The sequence below is a fragment of the Eumetopias jubatus genome, unplaced genomic scaffold (genome assembly GCF_037043125.1).
Source record: "Eumetopias jubatus isolate StellerSeaLion01/CBP00866 unplaced genomic scaffold, mEumJub1_p1.0 scaffold_4, whole genome shotgun sequence".
In the NCBI taxonomy this organism is placed as follows: domain Eukaryota; kingdom Metazoa; phylum Chordata; class Mammalia; order Carnivora; family Otariidae; genus Eumetopias; species Eumetopias jubatus.
In genome coordinates this window covers 65349618-65375030 of record NW_028274810.1, presented here as the reverse complement: position 1 = coordinate 65375030, position 25413 = coordinate 65349618, and the positions used below count along the sequence as shown (strand labels likewise).

The 25413-nt window shown below is 39.9% G+C and overlaps 1 protein-coding gene across 1 annotated transcript in view; it reads left to right on the top strand.

The window, feature by feature from the left end:
* Positions 1–24901, top strand: part of ZFYVE9 (zinc finger FYVE-type containing 9) — a 180949-nt gene extending 156048 nt beyond the window's left edge. Inside the window, exons 14-19 of the mRNA XM_028106742.2 lie at positions 11722–11872; positions 14251–14331; positions 16684–16846; positions 21025–21130; positions 23069–23245; positions 24631–24901. Of these exons, the coding sequence (XP_027962543.1) occupies positions 11722–11872; positions 14251–14331; positions 16684–16846; positions 21025–21130; positions 23069–23245; positions 24631–24792 (840 nt within the window). The 3' untranslated portion in view covers positions 24793–24901. The remainder of the gene's footprint in view (positions 1–11721; positions 11873–14250; positions 14332–16683; positions 16847–21024; positions 21131–23068; positions 23246–24630) is intronic.
* Positions 24902–25413: the final 512 nt, after the last annotated feature.

Genomic DNA, 25413 nt, shown 5'->3' with positions numbered 1-25413 from the left:
CAGGTTCTCTGTTGGTTTAGGTAATCCTACTCATGTTACAATGATGAGATTATTTTGATCATTGTATTAACTAACATGTGTTTAGTTATAACAATTTATAATAATCAAACCCAGGCAAGTCTGGTTCCAATGTCCTTACTCCTAGCCACTGTACTAAACTGATTTTTATAGACATCATTTTAACAGTTATCAATATGACTTTAGGGCTAACTTTAGGGCCTTTACAGAGGTAATCAAATTAAATGAAGCCATTAGAATGAGCCCTAATCCAGTATAACTGATGTCCTTATAAGAAGGGGAAATTTGGACGCATCTTCTTCCCCAAAGGGAAGAAGATGTAGGGAGACATAAGGAGAAGATGACCACCTACAAGTCAAGGAGAGAAGCCCAGAACAAATCCTTCTTTTATAGCCCTCAAATGGAGCCAGTTCTGCCAACATCTTGATTTTGGACTTTCAGCCTCCAGAACTGTGAGACCATAAATTTCTGTTGTTTAAGCCATCCACTTTGTGATACATTGTTATAGCAGTTCTGGCACATTCACACACAGGTCCACTTTAAATAGCTAAACTTCAAAACAAAATAAGTTAAAAAAGAAAGAAAAATGGCAGTGGGGCAGAGAAGTTGAGCTCTGTGATTGCCCTACTTTACTGTCTGGTGTTTCCAGGCCATAGTGCAGGTAAGGGAAACCCATACTGAACCTAGAGGTCTCCCTGGATTCAAGAGAGAGTTGAGAATGTAGGGAGGTCATGATGGCTAGAATTTGCAAACCAGATTACTGGAAATAAAAGAACTATGGAGATACAGGAGGGTCCCACTGTATCTTCAGCTGACTACTAATCAGTGTATGTATGTGAGAAAAGCACTGGAAAGATACATGTAAAACAATTCCCACAGGGCCAGGCATAGTTTGTATTCTTACCAACTAGAGTGAACTAGGGGCAGATTATTCCTGCTGAACCAAGTTATCTACAAGTTCAGGCTGCCCTGATCCTACCTATCAAGCTTAAGAGAAAGGTTGAATAGGATCAAGGCACAAGCATGTTAAGGACAGACATGAAAAATATCAAAAAGACCCAAATCAGACTTCAAGAAATGAAAATGACAGTGAAATGAAAAATATGCTGGATGAAATTAATGGTAGATTAGACACTGCTGAAGAAGAAATTAGTAAACTTAAAAACATAGCAATAGAAACTATCCAAAATGAGACACAAAGAGAAAAGACTTAAAAATTAAATAAACATGAGCACCTGGGTGGCTCACATGGTTAAGCGTCTGCCTTTGGCTCAGGTCATGATCCCAGGGTCCTGGGATCAAGTCCGGCATTGGGCTCCCTGCTCAGCGGGGAGCCTGCTTCTCCCTCTGCCTCTCTCTCTGTCTTTATTTATTTATGAATAAATAAAATCATTTAAAAAAAGATTAAATGAACAGCACATGATTGAACTGTGGGAGATGTTAGTTGACCTAACACTATAATTGAAGTCCTCATAGGAGAGAAGAGGTGAGTAAACAACAAATATTTGAAAACCCAGTGATGAGAAATTTTATAAATTAGTATTAAACCCATATATTCAGGAAGCTCAATGAATTCCAGTTGCAGAAAACATGAGAACTACATTAAGGAACATTATAATTATCTTAATCAAACTGCTTAACACCAGAGCTAAAGAATCTTAAAAGCAACTAGAGAAAAAAAATCCGCATTATGTGCTGAGGAACAATTACAGGAATGATAGCAGACTGCTTATCAAAACAATTCAAGCCTCAAGACAGTACAGTGAATCTTTACTGGAAAAAAAACCTATCAACTTATACCCAGTAAAAATATGTTTCAAAAAGCAAAATGCCTTTTCAGAAATATAAGAGCTAAAAGAATCTATTACCAGTAGACCTATTGTATAAGAAGTGTTAAAGGAGGATGCCTGGGTGGCTCAGTTGTTAAGCGTCTGCCTTCGGCTCAGGTCATGATCCCAGGGTCCTGGGATCGAGCCCCGCATTGGGCTCCCTGCTCCGAGGGAAGCCTGCTTCTCCCTCTCCCACTCCCCCTGCTTGTGTTCCCTCTCTTGCACTCTCTCTCTCTCTCTGTCAAATAAATAAATAAAATCTTTAAAAAAAAATTGACATGCTGACTCTAAAATTTATGTGGACATACAAGGAACCTAGAATAGCTAAAACAACTTTTTTTTTTTAAGATTTTATTTGAGAGCTAGAGCATGAGCGAGGGGGCAGGGGTAGTGGAGGGTCAGAGGAAGAGTGAGAAGCAGACTTCCTGCTGAGCAGGGAGCCTGATGCGGGGCTCGATCCCAGGACCCTGGGATCATGACCTGAGCTGAAGGCAAATGCTTAACTGACTGAGCCACTCAGATGCCCCTAGCCAAAACAGCTTTGGAAAAAGAACATAATTCAAGGACTTACACTACCTGATCTTAAGGCTTATTTTAAAGGTAGAATTATCAAGACGGTATTATTTTGCTATAAATATATATGTATAGCTCAATGGAACAGAGTAGAGAGTGACTTCAAATGCTGTTTTTATGGGAGTGTACACATGTCAAAATTCATCAGATTTTACATTTTAAATATGTACATTTTGTCAATTTTAAATATAATTGTAAAATACCAGTTTTTTTTTTTAAGTAATGTATCAGGTCACCGTGGGAATAGAGCCAAAGAATTAACCTAATGTCAAAAATCTCAAGTCTCAACGTTTTGTTAATCCTTTACTCAGTACCAAGGAATAGAGAAGTTTATGTTGGTTGTGATATAATATAAGAGTCTGTGAAATTATGTGTCTGTACAATTCCCCATCTAGTATAATTTAGGCTGAATGGCCTCTTGAGATTCCTTCCCACTCTACGATACTAAAATAGGAGTTTTGGTTTATTTTAATTCAAGACTACACATATTCTTCAGAGAAATGTGAACTTACAAAAGCATAATTTCAAAGGTTCATTGTAGCACTAGCAAGAACAGATGGCCCCAAAATCTGCTTGATAGTCCTCTTTTCAAAAAAATGAAAGGAATTGCAAATCCAACAATAGATTACAAAAATTATTAACCAGAAAAAGAATTATTCACCATGATCAAGTAGGATTTATTCCTGGGATGCAGAGGTGGTTCAATATTCATAAATCAATCAATGTGATATATCACATCAACAAGAGAAAGGTTAAAAACCATATGATCACTTCAATAGATGCAGAAAAAGCATTTGACAAAGTACAACATCTACTCATGATAAAAACCCACAACAAAGTAGGTTTAGAGGAAATGTACCACAGGACTTGAACAGGGGTGCTAGCTTCTGGACACAGTTGAACTCCAGCTGATGGGAAGGATATTATATTGTTCCAGAATATCTCCAGGAAAGAATATTCTTCCGTGTTCCATTAATACTCAACTCAGTTCTATTTCTGTTCCTTCACTCATGATTTTCTCTTTATCCAAAGTGTTCTTCCTTTGCACCTGATTTCATAGCCAATTCAAATGTTTTACCTTTTAGGAAACCTTCCTAGAATTCTCCATCCCCCAAACAGTATCACTCTTTCTTTCTTCTGTTGACTGGTATAGCCGATGAGTATGAAACCCCTTCTGCTCTGAATTTTAAGTCCCCTGAGGGCAGAGAGTGTGTCTTTCATTCTTCATTGTATCTCTGGTGCAGTGCTTTCATAAATTTTCCATGTCTCTGCAGTATCTTTCTACCTAAAGTTATTGTCAACCACTTGATAGATGTGTATAGAATTAAATCATTAAAACTTATTTTATTAGGTACCTAATCTACGTGACACTGTAATTGTATGTGAACCAAAAAAATTCACCCATTCCTCTAACATAATCATTCCTAGAATTGTATTCTTTTAACTGGCTTTTAAGGATTATCTTTGTGGATGGTTAGACTCTGGGGGTGGGAAACACAGGAAGGTAAAGCTTCTGTACTGCTTCACTTGATATGTTAAAATAGTTTTTTTTTTAATTTTATTTTATTATGTTCTGTTAATCACCATAGATTACATCATTAGTTTTTGATGTAGTGTTCCCATGATTCATTGTTTGCGTATATCACCCAGTGCTCCATGCAGAATGTGCCCTCCTTAATACCCATCACCAGGCTAACCCATCCCCCTAGCGCCCTCCCCTCTAGAACCCTCCGTTTGTTTCTCAGAGTCCATAGTCTCTCATGGTTCATCTCCCCCTTTTGAGGTAAGACCCGGGTAGCATTTAGCTCAGTTCCTGGCTTGAGGTTGACACTCCACAGATGTTAGCTATTTTGCACATACTGTTGTCACAGCAATTGTTTCCTTGCCTTTTATCAGTATGTCATTTTCACTAATTCTTGAGCACTTAGGAAGGGTCTGTATCCCATTATCTCCTAAGAGGTACTTGGTTGAATTACTTGCTACTGATTTTTAGGTTGCTTTACAATTCTATAAGCAAAGTGGAGGAACAAGCATACAAATTTTATTTGCAAACACTTCATCAGTACTTAGTATGTTCTTGGTGCTGTTCTAAGCACTTTATAAATATTTAACCCTCATAACTGTATGAAATAGTTACTTTTATTATCCCCTCTACAGAGGAGGCAACTGAGACGCAGAGAAATCAAGTAAGTTGCCCAAGGGCACACAGAGAGTTAGTAGCAAAGACAGGAAATGCAGGTAGTCTGGCTTGTGTCCTTGCTCTTAATCATAATTCAAAACTGAATGTTGATGATGCAGTATAAGAAGTACAAACAGTGTGTTATGGCAGTTCAAAGAAGGAAGCAGTCACATTGGTGTCTGAGAATTAAAGAAGGCTACATGCAAGAATTGGTATTTTTACTACGCCTTGTTTTGGGGGGTAGCGTTTTCGGATGCTTGGATACAGGGGATGAAAGGGAAGGCTAAAGAGCTCAGAGTTGGGAAATGGTAGCACATCAAGAAGTAGTCCTGCAAATAAGGATATTGTAGGAAGGGAAGCAAGACAGGAAAGTTGGTTTGGAGTAAGAGCATGGGAAGCTAGTTATTTTGAGCAGAGGACAGGGTAGAAAAGATTGACATGATCAGCACTGTGCTTTGGTAGTTATAGAAACGTGTGGAATGGCTCAGAACTGACAGAGACTAACTGCAGAAAAACCAGTTACAAGATTATGATGATGTCCAGAAAAGAGGTAGTTATATCTTGAACTCTGGGGAAGATAGGGATTGATAGAGGAGATATTACAGAGTTTGAATTAATGGAGCAGAGAAATAGCACAACTAGAAAGTTGAGTATTATATCATCATATGACAAATGTAACTTTATTTTATGGTCAGCAAAGCCTTTTGAATATTTGGGATACTCTTCTCTTGGTGTAAATGAGCATGATTTTAAGAAGGTAAAAGTGGGGCGCCTGGGTGGCTCAGTCGTTAAGCGTCTGCCTTCAGCTCAGGTCATGATCCCAGGGCCCTGGGATCGAGCCCCGCATCGGGCTCCCTGCTCGGCGGGGAGTGTGCTTCTCCCTCTCCCACTCCCCCTGCTTGTGCTCCTGCTCTTGCTATCTCTCTATCTGTCAAATAAATAAATAAAATCTTAAAAAAAAAAAGGTAAAAGTGTTCATTTAGTATGAAGTTTGAAGTTTGTTTATCTCATTTGGCTTGAAATTGACATCTGGGGAAATTATTTCTTAGAAGCTAGCTAATTTATTTAGAATGTCTGAATTGAGACTGTTTCTTAATCTGCTTAATGTAGACCAAGTTAGAAATCACTTTACCCTAATGATTTGGAAAAAATGATAGATATAACATTCTTTAAAATTGCTATATGTGGGGCACCTGACTGGCTTAGTCAGTAGAGCATTCGACTCTTGATCTCAGGATCATGTGTTTGAGCCCCATTTTGGGGATAGTTTACTTTAAAAAAAATTATATGTGATTATATCAGTTTCTTCATGTGATACAAATGTAAATTGCAAATGAGAACCTAAATTAGTGTATTAGTTGACTTTGCTAAATAGGAATCTTCCTGCTGACTTATCCTGTTTGCAGAAAATTTACCTAAAAGTAATCTTTGGAAAACTCTGATGGAAGTGGTTTGAATTCATGAGGTTGATAAATATCAGTGTGAGAGGAATATTCAGTTATTATTTGGATACCTCTGGTGATATAGTAAAATATTAAGACATTAACTTTGCAAGAGTTATAAATATAAAAAAGTAAAGCCAGAAGATGATGATATCTTAGAATTGTATTGGTATAATATCTAGGAATAAATTTCACCAAGGAGGTAAAAGAAAACTATAAAACATTGCTGAAAGAAATGAAGAAAACCTAAATAAATGGGAAGGCATCTCATGTTCATGGATTGGAAGACTTAGTATTGTTAAGGTGTCAGTATTATTCACAGTGGATCTACAGATCCAGTGCAAGCCCTGTCAAAATTCCAGTGGCCTTTTTTTTTTTTCCCCCCAGAAAAGAAGAAGCCAGTACTCAAATTCTTTTGGAATTGCAGGGGCCTCCAAAGCCAAAATAATCTTCTATAAGAACAAATTTGGAGGAGTCGCACTTCCCAATTTCAAAATTTACTGCAAGACTACAGTAATCAAAATAGTGTGGTACTAGCATGGAACAGACTTAAGAATCCAGAAATAAATCTATTTGGCTTAATGTATAAATCTATACATTTATGGTCAGTTAATTTTGACAAGGGTGCCAAGACCATTTAATGATGAATGAATAGCCTTCAGCAAATGGTGTGAGGACAACTGGATTTCCACATGTAAAAGAATGAAATTGTACCCCTACTTCACAGAGATGAGCAAAGGAGGGGAAAAAGAAAGAAACAAATGAAGAAACAGACTCTTAATTATAGAGAACAGGGAACAAACTGATGGTTACCAGAGGGGACATGGGTGGGAGGTAGGTTAAATAGGTGATGGGGATAAAGGAGTGCACTTGTGATGAGCGCTAGGTGATATATGGAATTGTTGAATCACTATATCGTACACCCGAAACTAATAAAACACTGTGTATTTTTAAAAAATGTGCAGTGGACTTGGGGGACCTGGGTGGCTCAGTCGGTTGAGTGTCTGACTCTAGGTTTCAGCTCAGGTCATGATCTCGGGGTTGTGGGATCCAGCCACTCATGGGGCTCTCAGCACAGAATCTGCTTGAGATCCTCTCCTCCCTCTGCCCCTCCCCCTGCTTGCTTTCTTTCTCTCTCTCAAATAAGTATATTTGAGAGATACTTGAGAGAGAGAGTGAGAGAAAGCCTGAGTGGCGGGGTAGGGGCAAAGGGAGAGAGAGAAACATGTTCCCCACTGAGCACGGAGCCCAACACAGGGCTCGATCCCAAGACCCTGGGATCATGACCTGAGCCGAAGGCAGCTGCTTAACCGACTGAGTGACCCAGGCACTCCTAAATAAAATCTTTTTTTTTTTTTTTAAACGGGCAAAGGACTTAAATAGACATTTCTCCAAAGAAGATATTCAGATGGCCAACAAGCAAATGAAAAGATGCTTAACATCATTAGTCATTAGGGAAATGCAAATCAAAACCACAATGAGGCACTGCTGCACACCTACTAGGATGGCTGTAAAACCACAACAGAAAATAAGTGTCAGCAAGGATGTACAGAAATTGGGCCCCTTGTATGTTGTTGGTGAAAATGTAAAAAATGATTCATCCACTGTGAAAAGCAGCTTGGCAACTCCTCAAAAAGTTAGACGTAGAATTACTGCGTGGCCCTGCAATTCCACCTCCAGGTATATACCCCAAAGAACTGAAAATATTTACCCAAATAAGTACGTCCACACATGCATTTATAGTAGCACTATTCACAGTAGTCAAAAGGTGAACATAGCCAAAATGTGCATGGATGGATGGATGGATGGATAAACAAACATTGATGCATGTATATGTAGGTGTATATTGTATGTGTATATATGTGTGTACACACACACACACACACAATCGCATGGAGTATTATTCAGCCATAAAAAGAAGTGAAGTACTGATACATGCTATACCATAGATGAGCTTCCAGAACATTATGTAAGTGAAAGAAGCCAGACACAATGGTCATGTATTATATGGTCCCATTTGTGTGATATAGCCAGAATAAAATCATACAGAATGCAGATTGGTGGTTAGGATTGGGGAGTGGGAAGAAACCAGTTAGAGGAAGGTTTTTTACTTTGGAGTGATGGAAGTGTTTTGGAACTAGGTAAAGGTTATTATTGCACACCATTGTGAATGTATTAGATGCCACTGAATTGTTCACTTTGAAATGGTTAATTTTATGTATATGAATTTCACCTCACAGTATTGTGTTTTGAGTGTGTTGATACAGGAATATAAAAGGCATCAGAACACTCATCTGGTACTTTTCACGCTGTAGTACTGCAGTTTGTAATGTGAGAGGAAGAGGGGTAAAACAAAAGTTTTGAACTAGATTTTTGAAAGATTAAAGCCATTTAAAGGATTGAATCAGAAAGGTGGACAAATGGGATGGCATGAAGGAAAAAATGGGAACGAAAAAACAAATTATCACTATCCTATTTCAGTCAGAAGCCAGAGTTCAGCACCAAGATAATGTAAGTTCAGATTTGCTTACTAGGTACAAAATGGTGGCCTGTGAGTTTTTTCAGTTTAGGTTCAGAATTATTATCTTAAGTCATTTGATAAGAACAAAGCATTTGTTGAAGAGACTTCTTTCCATTAGATACTCTTTTCTGCTTTGTCAAAGATTAGTTGACCATATAGTTGTGGGTCCATTTCTGGGTTTTCTTTTCTGTTCCATTGATCTCTGTGTCTGTTTTTGTGCCATTACCATACTATCTTGATGATTAGAGCTTTGTAATAGAGCTTGAAGTCCAGAATTGTGATGCCTCCAGCTTTGCTTTTCTTTTTTAAGATTGCTTTGGTTATTAGGGGGTCTTTTGTGGTTCCATACACATTTTAGGATTGCTCTAGCTCTGTGAAAAATGCTGGTGGCATTTTGATAAGGATTGCATTAAATAGATTGCTTTAGGTAGTATGGACATTTTAACAATATTTGTTCTTCCAATCCATGAGCATGGAATGCTTTTCCATTTCTTTGTGTCATCTTCAATTTCTTTCATAAATGTTCGATAGTTTTCAGAGTACAGATCTTTTACGTCTTTGGTTAGGTTTATTCCTAGGTATCTTACGGTTTTTGGTGCAATTGTACATGGGATCGATTCCTTGATTTCTCCTGCTTCATTATTGGTGTGTAGAAATGTAACAGATTTCTGAACGTTGGTTTTATAGCAACTTTGCTGAATTCATGTATCAGTTCTAACAATTTTTTTGGTGGAGTTTTTCAGGCTTTCTACATGGAGTATCATGTCATCTGAAAATAATGGATGTTTGACTTCTTCCTTGCCAATTTGGATGCCTTTTGTTTCTTTTTGTTGTCTGATTGCTGAGTCTAAGACTTCCAGTATTATGTTAAGTAACAACGGTGAGAGTGGATATCCCTGTCTTATTCTTGACCCTAAAGGAAAAGCTCTTAGCTTTTCCCCATTGAAGATTATATTAGCTATGGAAAAAAGACCATCTCTTCAACAAATGGTGCTGTGCAAACTGGACAGAAACATGCAGAAGAATGAAACTGGACCACTTTCTTACACCATACACAAATATAAATTCAAAATGGATTAAAGACCTAAATGTGAGACAGGAAACCATCAAAATCCTAGAGGAGAACACAGGCAGCAACCTCTTTGACATTGGCCGTAGCAGCTTCTTAAGTTTCCAGAGGCAAGGGAAACAAAAGCAAAAATGAACTATTAGGACTTCATCAAGATAAAAAGCTTCTGCACAGCAAAGGAAATAATCAACAAAACTAAAAGGCAACCTTCGGAATGGGAGAAGATGTTTGCAAATGACATATCTGATAGAGTTAGTGTCCAGAATCTATAAAGAACTTACCAAACTCGGGGCACCTGGGTGGCTCAGTCCTTAAGCATCTGCCTTCAGCTCAGGTCATGATCCCAGGGTCCGGGGATCGAGCCCCGCATCGGGCTCCCTGCTTGGCGGGGGGCCTGCTTCTCCCTCTCCCTCTCCCCCTGCTTGTGTTCCCTCTCTCGCTGTGTCTCTCTCTGTCAAATAAAATCTTAAAAAAAAAAAAAAACTTACCGAACTCAACACCTAAAAAACAAATAATCCAGTTAAGAAATGGGCAGAAGACAAGAACATACATTTTTCCAAAGAAGACATCCAGATGGCTAACAGACAAATGAAAAGATACTCAACATCACTCATCATAGAAATACAAATCAAAACTACAATGAGATATACCACCTCACACCAGTCAGAATGGCTAAAATTAGCAACACAGGAAACAACAGATGTTGGCAAGGATGCGGAGAAAAGGGAACCCTCTTGCACTGTTGGTGGGAATGCATACTGGTGCAGCTACTCTGGAGAGCACTATGGAGATTCCTCAAAAGGTTGAAAATAAAACTACCTACAACCCAGCAATTTCACTACTAAGTATTTACCCAAAGGATACAAAGTTACTGTTTCAAAGGGGCAAATGCACCCCGATGTTTATAGCAGCATTATCAACAATAGCCAAATTATGGAAAGAGCTCAGATGTCCATCAACTGATGAATGGATAAAGAAGATGTGGTATATATATACAATGGGATATTTGCACAGCCATCAAAAAAAAAAATGAAATCTTGCCATTTGCAATGATGTGAATGGAGCTAGAGTGTATTATGCTAAGTGAAATAAGTTAGAGGAAGACAAATACCATGTGATTTCACTCATATCTGGAATTTAAGAAATGAAACAGATGAATATGGGGGGGAAGAGGCAAACCATAAAACAGACTTTTTTTTTAATATTTTATTTATTTATTTGACAGAGACACAGCGAGAGAGGGAACACAAGCAGGGGGAGTGGGAGAGGGAGAAGCAGGCTTCCCACAGAGCAGGGATCCCGATGCAGGGCTCGATCCCAGGACCCTGGGATTATGACCTGATCCGAAGGCAGATAGCTTAACGACTGAACTACCCAGTTGCCCCCATAAAACTATAGAGAACAAACTGAGGGTTGCTGGAGGGGAGGTTGGCAGGGGAATGGGTTAAATGGGAGATGGGTATTAAGGGGGGCACTTTTTATGATGAGCACTAGGTGTTGTATGTAAGTGTAACTTCTCCTGAAACTAATATTACACTGTATGTTAACTCAGTGGAATTTAAATAAAAACTTGGAAAAAATAAAACAAAGCAACATATTAGTAAGTGATTTCATTGATGATTTCAAACATAAATTAGTAAAATTAAGCAATGGAGTTTATATATTTCTAGAGGAAGACATTCCTTTGTGTGGATATGGGAAAAGAGGGCAGATGCACTTATATATGGAACATTCTTTTGACTTAGAATTTCAGTGTGTATATCCTCAGAGAATGCAGTGGATAGGAGAAGTTACTGTAATTAGCTAAACTAATGTTACTTGAGTTCAGAGCAGCAACAAAAATACCAAAAAGATGAATGCAAAATATGTCCTGTGCTTACTTAGGTTATAATACAAATCACCCATAAACTATACAGGGAATTTTTGTATATGTTGATTTTTTTTTTCCAAATGGTGACTGATTTTTCACTGTGTTTTCATTATTGTTTTTTGTCTTTGAGGTAAAAGAGTTGTGCTGTGCCAGACCAAAAAAAAAAAAAAATGCCCATTTTTGGCAGAATAAGAAAGCTAACACTCTTCTTTGATTGCAGATGATGAAAGCCATGAACAAGTCCAATGAGCATGTCCTGGCAGGAGGTGCCTGCTTCAATGAGAAGGCAGACTCTCATCTTGTATGTGTACAGAATGATGATGGAAACTATCAGACCCAGGCTATCAGCATTCACAACCAGCCCAGAAAGGGTGAGTATTTGAGCTGACTGACATGGTAAGAATTGTACTGGACTTGGAAAGTTGGATATCTCAGACCCATAACTCTCACACTCTAGCTAGGTGGCCACAAACAATTTGATGATATTAACCTTTCCAAGCTTATTCTCCAAGACTACATTGACTCCCCAAGTAGCCAGACTCAGAGTTGCAAATGGGATCTCTACTAATAAAGGGAACATGTTGAAAATACTGCCTCAGGATATTGGCAGGGCCAGAATTGATATTTTAAGGTAGGAGACTAGACCCCTTAGAATATGCTTAGGTAGATTTGAAGCTTGTTTTGAATGACCATATCCAAAGAGTGTTAATTAATAGGTTGACTGGATTCTGAAAGAAGGCTTCTTGGTTCAGTGGTACTTATACTGTGGCCTCATCACTTAGGAGATTGTTAGAAATGAAGAATCTATACCCCAAATCTGCTAAATTAGAATGTTTTTTTAACAAGGCCCTGTGTTCAAATGCATATTGAAATTTAAGAATCCTTGCTTATGGTGGCATTTCTTAAGATATCTTATCAGATTCTGTGATTTTAAAAAATACGTAAGTGAAAGTCTTATGTAAAACATTAAACTGAGAAATCCTGGGTTAAACAAATTTAAACAGATTTCTTTACTACAGGACTTTTCAGAGCCTTTAACAGGCTGATGTATATTATAATTTTCCAAAAGGAAGGTAGTGCCTAGCCCTTCCCAAATTTATTTGACTAGGAATCTTGTTTTTCCTCAGAATATCTCCTATAACTAGCTTTCTCTTGTATGCTTTACTTCTCTGGCTGACAGTGATATAGGTCACTGTCTCCAATATGTTTTTTCAATCAGTTGTTTAGTAAAGGCATAAAAGGTCTTTGTCACGTGTATATTCAATATGATATCCAAAATAAGGTAGGTGGTAAGTCCACAATGCTCTCTATTAGTCAAATGATACCTAGAATATTTGAATTAAGTTCTGGATATCATCAATGTAATTGATGATATCCATTGATAAAACTGGAGGTTCTTTAGAGGATGATTCAAGGCCTGTGAAAAATTTGGAAACTATGTCAAAAGAAGATTTTTTGAATAAACTATACGTGTTTAATCTGGAAAAGTCTAGATTGGAAGAGGGTGAAAAATAGCTATCTCTATTTTTAAGGTTTTCTCTAGGAATCTTTTGAGTAAAGCTGAGAGTTATCCAGAAGTAGAATGGGCTGCCTTGTGCCATTGTGGACTCCTTGTCCCTAGGAGTCTTTGATAAGGGCTGGATGTCCACCTGTTAGAGATATTGCAGGGCCAGTGGGCAGGAAGTTGGATTACTTAGTCCAATTTAAGATGTGGAGGAGCATAAGGGGCTCCTGGCTGGCTCAGTCGGTGAAGCATGCGACTGTTGATCTCTGTGTTGTAAGTTCAAGGCCCATGTTGGGCGTGGAGATTACTTTAAAAAAATAAAATCTTAAGAAAAAAAAGATGTGGAGGGGCATAGTAAAATTTTCTTAAAGCTAAATGTGATTAAATGTCCTTTCTTTTATGAAGAGATAATGGTAACAGGTGTTTGTCTTTTAAATAGGTTTTTTTTTTTCTTTTAAAGAACTGCACTAGGTCAGTAAAATGGTTGCCAACCATATCTCCATCTTCAAAATGTATTTTATCTAAAAAAAAAAAGTATTAGGGGTGCCTGGGTGGCTCAGTTGTTAAGTGTCTGCCTTCGGCTTAGGTCATGTTCCCGGGGTCCTGGGATCCAGCCCTGCATTGGGCTCCCTGCTTAGCTAGAAGCCTGCTTCTCCCTCTCTCACTCCCCCTGCTTGTGTTCCCTCTCTTGCTGTGTCTCTCTGTCAGATAAATAAATAAAATCCTAAAAAAAAATAAAAGTTAAAAAAAAGTATTAGATCGGGGTCAGAAAACTTTTTCTGTGAATGGCTGGGTGATAAATATTTTAGGCTTTGCAAGCTTGTGGTCTTTGTTACCAGTTACTCAACTCTGGCATACTTCAAAAACTGCCACAGACAGTATGCAAATGAGTGGACATGACTGTGTTCCAATAAAATTTTATTTACAAAAACAGGCTGCAGGCCAAACAGGTTGTAGTTTGCCAAGCCCTGGACTTGGCCACTTAGATTTCTTTGCTTGTAAGATTCTTTAATTCTTGATTGGAGGGAGAGGAAAACAAAATGAGGGAGTGTATCTTAAAACTTCATTCCCAAAGCTATCATAAGCATCAGAATTATTGGTTACTTGTATCTTGTGGTGTATAAAGTTGGTATTTTTTGTTCTCTGTATGATGATGTTTGGATTTACCAACTATCAAATATTTCATTATTGTTCTCAGTCTTTGTATCTTCAGATCTACACTGAACTATTTATATTCTGTTTTAGTGACTGGTGCCAGTTTCTTTGTGTTCAGTGGCGCTCTGAAATCTTCTTCCGGATATCTTGCCAAATCCAGTATTGTGGAAGGTAAAGAGTAAGTTATTTACTGCATGTGTATTAGTTCAATCCTAATTATACAACTAAAAAGCAAGGGATGTTGGAGTGCCTGGCTGGCTCAGTCGGTAGAACATGCGACTCTTGATCTCAGGGTCCTAAGTTCAAGCCCCATGTTGGGCATAGAGCTTACATAAATGATAATAATAATTAAAAAAATAAAAAGCAAGGATGTTAAGTGATACTTCTATAGATTCTGACTCCTATTATGTATTCAATAGCATCTTACTCTAAGCTAATTAATTCTCCAAAGAAGGGAGTACGTGGTAGAGATATCATGGAACAGTGACATAAAAATTAAGAGATGGCCTTTCAGAGCTCTGGGATAGGGTACCCAAGGGGACATGGTCTGAGTTCAAATATATCATTGGGCTCAAATCTGTAAATATGTAGATGCAGTTCGTCTGCCTTAACTCACAAGAGTGCTGCAGTCGTCATTTGGGGTACAGAATGGGATGCACTTGCTGCTGGTTTGCTATAATTAGACATGACACATATCCTGACAAAAGCTAATTAAGTGAGAGTTAATGAAAGACTAATGAGCATACTGTTTATTTTCTTGGTCATTTGACTCTTCATATATTTTGATCTGGTTACTTTGATCTGGTTACTCTTGTTGCATAACAAATTTACCCAGAACTTAATGGGCTAAAACAACTATTTTAAAATGTTCACTGATTCCTCTGGGTCAGGAATCTTGACAAGGTAGTACAGGGATGTCCAGGGCCTCAGTTGGGATGACTTGATAGCTGGGGGCTCGAATTTTCTGAAGGTTCGTTCACTCACATGTCTGGGGCCTGGCCTGGGTTGATTTAAAGAGTAGAAGTGGAGACTGAAGTACTCACGCTTTGACTCCTTAGCATGCCTTGGCGGCCTTGGGGTAGTTGGACTTCTTACTGCAGCATGTGTTCTAGCAAAAGGCAGAAGCCAGGTTGCTTTTTATGACCCAGTCTCAAAAGTCACATGATGTCACTTCCACCAGACTCTAGTGTTGGAAGTAGTCATAAGCCTTCCCAGGTTCAAGAGGGGAGGATTTAGACTCCACTTCTTAATGGGGAAATGGCAAGGTAGCATTGTGAGAAAGCATGTGAGACGGGAGATACTGTGGTGACCTTTGGAAGGTACCGTCAGCCTTACATGCTGACAGGTTTTCATTTCCACAGCAGCTTTCCTCCAGCACCCTGTCTGAAAGCTGGAGTCCAGTGTGTTAACTGAAATACAGAGACAGTGTTACCTGTGTTAATAGATACTGGCTTTGACCTCCTTTATTGGTAAGCTTGATAAAACAACTAGTGAAGAGCAAAGTACATTAATATTTTACAACTAAATTTCACAACTTTAACTACAAAGCAGAAGCATGCTATTAAGAAAGTGTTAAGAAATCTAGGAGTTAAACAGTCATTGGTCTTAAGTGACTAATGCCTATGTGATCAAGTCTTGACTGTATTTGAAATTGTGTCTTGACAAGATGATTTAAAAAACACCCTTTAAATGTTGTGGAAATGATAATTTGAACTGACACAGATCCTTACCATGCAAAGTATTGTCTTTAAAAGTTATGTCTTTGTCTTTGGATTGGGAATTTCTTAGGTCTTATATTTCACTGTGTCAATTGAACAGTTGGCAGCCTATTTATGAAATTTTTATTGAAGCTTTTATGAAATTATCTTAGTTGATGAAATTTTGTGTCAGTGAAGCCAGGTAATTGCTCAACACGTGACAACTTTCACCCTGAATTTCAGTGTTTGCCTTTGATTTGGGTAGGTAGCAGGGCAAAAATAGTTGACATGTGTTGGCTACAAGGTGGCTCATGTGAAACACATGTGGTAGGTTTGCCTTATTGCTGCCAGTGAATGGATTTATTCCTTCTTCCTACTACTGTTTACTCAGTGACTTATTTAACAAACATTTCCTGGGCATTCATTGTATGCCGGGCAGTCATAGTAAGGTGAGAGAGACATACTTATGCAAACACTTAAGTATGATTAGAGCATGATAAATGCAAGAGTGAAAACAGTTCTATCAGTCCAGAAGGGAGATGTGACCAAGTGTAAGTTTTCCCTTTGAGTGGTCTTAGGAGAAACTCAGTTGTGTCTGAAGTGAAATCAACAGTTGAGTTTTTAAGCAGAAGCCATCTGGTGTTTGCTCCTCATAGCACTCTCCTTCAGCTCAAAGAACAGAACCTCTTTATATCTGTCAGGTTTAGAGGCCAGCGCAGAGTTTTACATTTAATCCTAAAGGGATTTGTTAGGTACGGTGATTCATCTGCCCCTCTCCCTCGCTTTGCGTTGTTTCCATCTGTATTATCTTGGTGCTGATTCCCAGATGGCGTTATGGTCCAGATCACAGCAGAGAACATGGATGCCTTGAGGCAGGCACTGCGAGACATGAAGGACTTCACCATCACCTGTGGCAAGGCGGACGCTGAGGATCCCCAGGAGCACATCTACATCCAGTGGGTGGATGATGACAAGAACGTCAACAAGGGGTAAATGCAGAGGACTTTCCCTCTTGTGGCATTTAGTTATGGGCTTGGCTCTGGGTTTTGTCTCCACTGGTGTTTATAACTTTACTGAAAACCCAAAGAGAAAGGACTGCTTTGGATATATATAACATAAAATTTTAAATTTCTCGTTTCTTGGCTTAATTTCTGAAGGAGTTTCTCTGCATATTTTTGAAGAAGGGTGGAGGGAAGGAGTTGATGAAACAAAACAGTCCTCTAAAGTTATCGACATAATAGTAATAACCTAAGCCTTTTATGGTTTTATAAAAAGAAAGCCCTTTTGCTAACATTATTTCATTTGAGATAATAACTAGTGTTGTTTTTGCTATATTATCAATGATAAATAAGGCTAAAGGCTCAATGACTCTACAGAGCCAGGAAATGGCAGGGCTAGGACTTGACCACCTCCTTGGGCTTCGGGTCCTACACTCTGTCCCAGTATATGGCAGCTCTGCTCTGAGGGCTCAAGCCAAAACTTTGGAGTCATCTTTAACACTGCTTTTTCTCTTACACCCTACACCTACCCCAATGGTAAATCCTGGTACTGTTATATTTTATAACATATATTTTATATATCCTGTTATATTTTACTTCAACATGTATCCAGAATCATACTACTTCTCCGGCCACCATCCTGCTTCAGGCCACCATCATTCGGTCTGGATTATTACAATAGCCTTTCAGTTGGCTTGCTTGTTTCTAGTCTTTAACTCCTCCTGCCCCCCAACCTAATCTGTTTCTAATCCAGCAGCCAGAGCAATGTCCCTTCTTTGCTCAGAACCCACCACTGAGGTTCAGATATATTTATCAGATATACCCCAGATATATCTTCCAGTATCATTCAGGGTAAAAGCCAAAGTGTTTTTCAACTTATCCGACCTCACAGTCCGCCCACCCTCTTACCTCACAGAAGCAACACCTGCCTTCTTGCCTGAACATTGACTCTACTTCTGCCCTCAGACGTTTGTTCTTGCTGTTCTTTCATCTTTTTTTTTTTTTTAGATTTTATTTATTTGACAGAGAGAGACAGCGAGAGGGGAACACAAGCAGGGGGAGTGGGAGAGGGAGAAGCAGGCTTCCCGCTGAGCAGGGAGCCCGATGCGGGGCCTGATCCTGGGACCCTGGGATATGACCTGAGCCGAAGGCAGACGCTCAATGACTGAGCCACCCAGGCACCCCTGCTGTTCTTTCATCTTGTACTCTGTCCCTCAATAGCCAAGATAGCCAAATGAGTCCCTCCTTCACCACCTTCACCACCTTCAAGTTTTTTCTAAAATGTCATTTTCTCAGTAAGGCCTTCCTTGGCCAACCTATCTAAATTATAATCCTCCCATATACATTTCTTCTCTCCCACTCCCAGTACTTCCTGTCCCCCTTCCTTGCATTTTATTTTTGAAGAGAACTTAAAATTCTCTAACATAAAATATATTCTTACTTATTTTATTTCCCCTGACATGTAAACTCCATAAGGGCAGGGATTTTTTTAAGGAGTTTATTTTTTATTTTTTTAAAAGATTTTCTTTAAGAGCCAGAGAGGGAACAAGCTGGGGTTGGGGGCAGGGCAGAGGAAGAAGCAGACTCCCGGCTGAGCAGGGAGCCCAATGTGGGGCTCGATCCCAGAACCCTGAGATCATGACCTGAGCCAAAGTCAGATGCTTAACCAACTACCACCCAGGCACCCCAGGGGCACAGATTTTTGTCTGGTTTATTTATTGCTGTATCACCAATACCTAAAACACTGGCACCAAGTAGGTGCTTAAAAAATGGATTGATTGAGGGCACCTGGGTGGCTCAGTTGGTTAAGTGACTGCCTTCGGCTCAGGTCATGATCCTGGAGTCCCGGGATCGAGTCCTGCATCAGGCTTGCTGCTCAGCGGGGGTCTGCTTCTCCCTCTGGCCCTCTTCCCTCTCATGCTCTCTGTCTCTCATTCTTTCTCTCTCAAATAAATAAATAAAATCTTTAAAAAAATGGATTGATTGAACAAATATACATCATTGTATTAAGCTTTCTACCATCCAATCCATCCCTTCTTCCTTCAGGCAATAATTCTATGTGTAGGTCTCTGGAAATACAAAAACGAATTCTACAAACTCCCTGCTGATAAGTGGTTTAGCCTAGTTTTGAAGATAGTTATAAATAAGTGCATCCAAGTATGGAAGATGCTCATAGAAAACTCTACAGGATACAGTGAAGATAAAGAACAGAGGAAGCTTGGTGTAGGTACTAGGGCAGTGTTCAAGAAGACCTTCATAGAGAAATGACGCTGATGGAGCTGAATCTGGTAAGATGAGTAGGTGTTTGCCACATAATTGTGGCAGAGTGGGCATTCCAGTCTGAGTGAATAGCAGGAGCAAAGGCAAATAGAGGGCATTTACAGCACGGCACACCAGATTTTTTTAAAATCTCTTAAACTTTTTTTTTTTTAAGATTTTATTTATTTATTTGACAGAGAGAGACACAGTGAGAGAGGGAGGGAACACAAGCAGGGGGAGTGGGAGAGGGAGAAGCAGGCTTCCTGCGGAGCCGGGAGCCGATGGAGGGCTCGATCCCAGGACCCCAGGATCATGACCTGAGCCGAAGGCAGACGCTTAACAACTGAGCCACCCAGGCATCCCAAGAAATCTCTTAAAACTTTTGTTATTGAACAAAAAGAAGCAATTTCTAAATCAATGAGTACATTTGCCTATTTTACAAATAGGCCTTTTTCTTCTCATACTTCACTGGAAATTTTAATTTCAAAATCAATTTGTGTTGAGTTCTCTAATATAGTTGGAAATGAACATGGTTATTAGGACCAAAAAATTGATAATCTGGAAAATCTGATGCCATAAGGTAGCAGTAACTAATAACAAGCAGGTTGGTCCTTCCTACAGCAAGTGACGGTGGCAGCATCTTAGAAAACAGGACAAGAACTAGTTAGGGAAGACTCTCGAATACAGGAGTTTAGTGTGTAGTGTATAAATTGTATGCTTTCCAGCTTGTCCCTCAGTGTCTGGATTTCCTCTCTCAAAATACTCTAATCAACTAAGAGTGCCCTTTAAAAAAAAAAAAGATTTTATTTATTCATCTTAGAGAGAGAGCGTGTGAGTGGAGAGGGGGAAGAGGGAGAAAGAATCTGAAGCAGACTTCGCACTGAGCATGGAGCCCAACGTGGGGCTCAGTCTCACGACTACAAGATCATAACCTGAGATGAAAACAAGAGTCTGACGCTGAACCCACTGCACCACCGAGGCGCCCCAAGAGTGCCCTTTTTTGATACTGTTGTTTCATGAGTTGGAAATTAATTTCAGTGTTGTTTAAATAATTTTAATTCAGGTGAGTGAAATGAATCCCTGATATTGAAGTTTAAGTTCAATTTTATCTTTTTACATAGTGATTAAAAAACATAAATAGGTTTGAAAATTGTTAGGAAGAGTTTAGAATCTTTGTGACAATTATTTTGAATCCTCATCAGAATAAGTGTGACTCTCTACCTATTTATGCTTGCTATATTTTGGAGAGGAAATTACTATAAAAAGTGGTCTTTCCATTCAGGAATCTAGGAGTGATAATTTAGCACTAAAGGGAATGTGTAATAATAATATAAATACTTGTTCATGAGCTCACACCAGCACTGTTATAATTAACATACTTGGTCAAATAATTCTTTTAATCAATGAATATTAAACTCCTACATTCCAAGCAGTGTGTCAGACCTGGGAATACAGCATACAGAGGTGAGTGTATCATATTCCCTCCCCTTAAGAAGTTCATTTGTTAGGCAGATATGCAAACATGTGAGTGTTATCATGGTCAGGAGCAGAGTGTGTGACAGCAGAGGGGAGAACAAGATTGGATGGGTAGCCATGCACTCACTGAATTCGGGAAGGAATGCTGGGAGAAGAGAGCCAGTTTGAGTAGTTTTTTTTACATTGAAAGAACCAACTCCTGGAATCATGGCTCCTTTTTATATGCGTTCTTTGAATTATTTCAGTGCATAGGCCCTTCCCATGAGAGCGCTATTCATGTACATTTTTGTGCAGTGTCTTCTTTCCATGATATGTTGTACAAACAGATGTGTTCAAGAAAGCATCCAGTGTAATTAGTAGCAAGCCTTGATAAGAGAAGTGGTTTTTCTGACTTCAAGAGCTGCTTCCATCTCTTTCCTTTGCCTCTGTTGTAGTGTTATAAGTCCTATAGATGGGAAGTCCATGGAGTCTATAACAAGTGTGAAGATATTCCATGGATCGGAGTATAAAGCAAATGGAAAAGTCATCAGATGGACAGAGGTAAGGAAATGAAACTTGGCATCCTTGATTCCCTTTGAGCACAACTTTTTGCAAGGTTCAGAGACACACTGTGGGCTGATTCTGGAGAATAAGAAAAGAAAATGTCTCTGTTTACCTTCGATACGCCAATTCCCTCTGGCCTGTCTTAGCTCTCCAGGAAGAAATGCCACCAAGTATAACCTGTAGCAATCTGATTTCTCTTACTTTTTATGAATGAGCTTTTAGAGATTTGTTTGGATTAGAATTCAAGAAGGATGCTTCTCTGAATAGTATATGCCATCTTTGCTGTATTCTTCAGAATGCTGGGCTAGTTAATGCTGTACTCTCAGTTAAAAGTATCTTGGATAACAGTCTTTAAAAAAATAGGCTTATTTCACCAATAAGAAAACTAAAGCTCAGAGACTCAGTACCTTGTCCGAGATTACAAGGCAAACAAGTAATGGCAAAGTTCTGCTTCAAACCCAGATCCAGCCAACTCCCAAGCTCTTTTCCACTGTATGTTCCCTTACCTGAAAGCTGTATGAGAGGCTAACCAGGAGAGGATCAGGGCAGGGACCCTGTATGTGTGTACATCTCAGACAAATCAGGAAGTTTATTCTCTGAGAATAAACAGGTAGGTTGTAGGTCTCTTAATTTGTTTTGAACCTGAGTTATACTCCTCCATAAAATAAAACATTAAAAATTATAAGACTTCTAGAATTCCTTGCAGCTTTAGAAGTCTTAATTTTTTTTAAAAAATTCTGTGACTTCTAGCTTTTCCATTTTACACACAAGGTAACTCAGACTAAGAGAGGTTCAATGCTACCTAAGTTCACACAGCTGGTTTCATGAGAGCAAGAGACTAGAACCTGGTTCTCCATTTCTTGAGCTTTTGTTCCAAATAACTTACCCTTCATACCACCAGGCTCAGTGTTTTCATACTGCAGTTCAGTGGTCTTAGCAGCTTGCTTTGTAATGATTCTCCCTTTGACACATTTCAAGTAGTGCAGTCTGGACCCTGTGAAACTTGTTATCACTTATAAGTAGTTTGACCTCTTCTCCCTCCCTTTTGCTCCCCAGTAATCCAGTGAGGTAACAGTGTGACCCATCTCATTTGCATAATGAGGAAACAGGCGCAGAGGCCTGGCATAGCAGGGGCCAGAGGTCTTCTGATGCCCACTGCAGAGTTCTACTCATCATTTCATGGTGCTATTCTCACTAGTGCATGGGGCTTCCGGGCTGCCCCCTTTGTAGTACTCTTAGCATAAGCCACCTAGCAGTAAGTGAGGGGGTGGTATATATAAGCATTGTGTATTTGCATATCTTTATCTTCTATATTATGCTTTTATATCATTTACAATAACCAGCAGGGAGGACAGGGGCTTTCTGTTTTAAAGGTGTAATTGGGCATTAAGAAGTCAAAGGACTTGCTCATGACCCTCCTTCATGTGACTAGGACTCATGTCTCTCAGTCCCAATTTTGCTGTGCTTCTGATTCTGTCTAGTGCACACAGTTCTCGCCTCAACAGTGGCATGGCCTTGTGACAAGAAAACTCTGTGATGAGAGGCAGAAGACTTAGATTCTTGGATTGGCCTTGCCTCTAAGGACTTCTGTGCACTTGAGCAAGTCACTTCTCTTCTCTGAGTGATCTGTAACATGAAGGGGTTGGGTCACATAATCTTGTAAGAGCTGTTAGATTCCAAGATGATTTTCGCAGAAGATTGTCCACATAAAAGGATTACCTTTTAGAAATACACAATGCTAAATGTAAGCCTTTTCTGGTTCTCAGTAGAGCATACCATTATGACCATGGCTGAGACCAGGCAGGTAGGCAGGTCAGGTCTCCCTGCACATCTTAGGGGATCGAGGTGCGCTCATACACAGTGGGCTCATGCAGTTGTTTTTTTCCCCACATCTCCTGGGCACAAGGCTAAAAGTCTCTTCTGTTTGGGGAATAGGTGTTTTTCCTAGAAAATGATGACCAGCACAGTTGCCTGAGTGATCCTGCAGATCATAGCCGACTGACTGAGCATGTTGCCAAGGCTTTTTGCCTTGCTCTCTGTCCCCACCTTAAGCTTCTGAAAGAAGATGGAATGACTAAACTAGGACTACGTGTGACACTTGACTCAGACCAGGTAAGAAGAGTCCTAGGTAGCTTTGGAAGCTGGGCTTGAGCAATGTCTGTATTTTCTGACATGTGAATTTTCCTGCATCGACCCAGAGAACCTAGGTTCTTTGGGACTTCTGGCCTTCCCTCTATCAGTAATATCCCCAGATATGCTGCCTGGTGAGACTCTCTGAACCATTTGAACCTTGGCTTCCTCCCCGGAATGTCTTCCAAGGACTCAGTTGGAAGTGTGGGGTAAGGAGGGGAAGTGTGTGAGGACCTGCCACCCCTGTGTGGATGGCATCAGTGCTCCTCTTCGAGACTCCCCAGTTCCACCCTTCAGGAATTGTTCTGCTGCCCTGAGTGAGCAGGGCCCAAGCTGCCCCGTAGCCTGTTTTCTTAATCCAGCTGCAGCAGGGTTCAGACTTCTGCACCTCTCAGTCCTTACGGTTTTTCTGTCAGCATTTCCGTGCTAGTCAGTAGATGAGGACTGGATCTATTTCCCCACTAGTTTTCCTGTCAGCTTGGGTCTCCTGTGGCCAGGCTTCCCTTCCTGTCTTAATATTTTTGTATGCTGTTTGTAATAACAATCCACCCCCTCCCCCAATTCCTTGTCCCTGTATCTGTCTCCTGTGGCCCTGTATTGTCTTTTTTGGATTTTGGATCCCTATGACATGTCCCACTGCTCATGCTTTAATGCAGAGTTGTGTCACTATCAGGGAAGATGTAAAAGGTTATGATTGGGCTCCTCTTCCTGCCTAGTCATCAATCAACGTATTTATTTTCTACTTAAGGTCTTGACCAATGCGGAACTGATAAGCGTATCAGGGTAATACAAATGAGGTCTCCTGGTCCTTTCTCGAATGATACGGATAACCTGGTTGTAGAATTGCCTTATGTAAAACAAAGAACAAGCATTTTTCTGCTAAATTTGTGAGCCTCTTGAGGGCAGGGGCCCTGTTACATTCATCTGAATCCATGTGTGTGTGGGTGCTCAGAAAAAGGCTTGTGGGTGGATGGATGGATGGGAAAACAGATGTTCAATTCCTGCTGTTAGGGAGTTGTACCGTGTGTATTTCTCATTTTACTTTCCACAACCAAAGGTTTAGGTATTGTTTCTGACATTCTATACCTCTCTGTGCTGCCTCCCGCCGCCTGCCCTTTTCCTGGGAAACTAAGGCCTGAACAGGTTAAGTGTCTTACCTAAGGTCTCACAGCTACCCACTGGTGCAGTTAGGATGAATACATGACAGGATGATAATAAATGACAATTCAGGGAAGAGAAGGAGAACCTTGTGTTCCCTGCTATATGTGTCTAACCCATGGCTAAGGACATCTCCTTTCTAGCTCAGCCTCCTTGGCCCTCAGCCTTCTCCATCCAGTAACCTGTCATCCCCTCTCTCTGTGCTGTAGGTTGGCTATCAAGCAGGGAGCAATGGCCAGCCCCTTCCCTCCCAGTACATGAACGATCTGGACAGCGCTTTGGTGCCGGTGATCCATGGAGGGGCCTGCCAGCTCAGTGAGGGCCCCATCGTCATGGAACTCATCTTTTACATTCTGGAAAACATCGCATAGACAGAGAGGACTTCATTGTTTTTCTGTTCAGACCTGTTGCAACAGCAGTCATACCCAAATCATTTGCACTTTAGAACTGGAAGATTAAGCTTTTGTTAACACTATTAAATGGGGGGAGGGTGGGAGTGGGAGTTTGGGGGCAGGGGTGGGAAAGGGTGGTCAGGGGACAGATGTTCCATAATTCTGAGTCTTCTATGCATTGTCCACCAAGAAGATCTGGGCAGCTTCTGTTACTGCACAAGTTATGCTATCCTTGCCGCTAATCCCCTTCCGTTACTGTTTAGACAAAAATTCTCCTCTCTTTTAAGATTTACTTATGGTCTTGTGCTCAGAAATGCTCAAATGGGTACAACCATCACCAAGGATGGGGTTGGGAGGGCAGAGGGAAAATAAAAAAAGAAGCATTGGTCTTGCACTCTTTGTACAGATTTGATATAAAAAAGAATTCCACACTGATTTTGTCCCACTTACATCACAGTAGAATTCACACTTAGATTTTTGTTTATCAGATTATTCACTGAAGTGAATCAGAGACCCAGTGGATTCTCTCTTCTATCCAAGGAAGGGCGACTCAGTGTAAGTGAGGTTACTTGGATAGCAGAGCTGAATTCAGGATTGCTC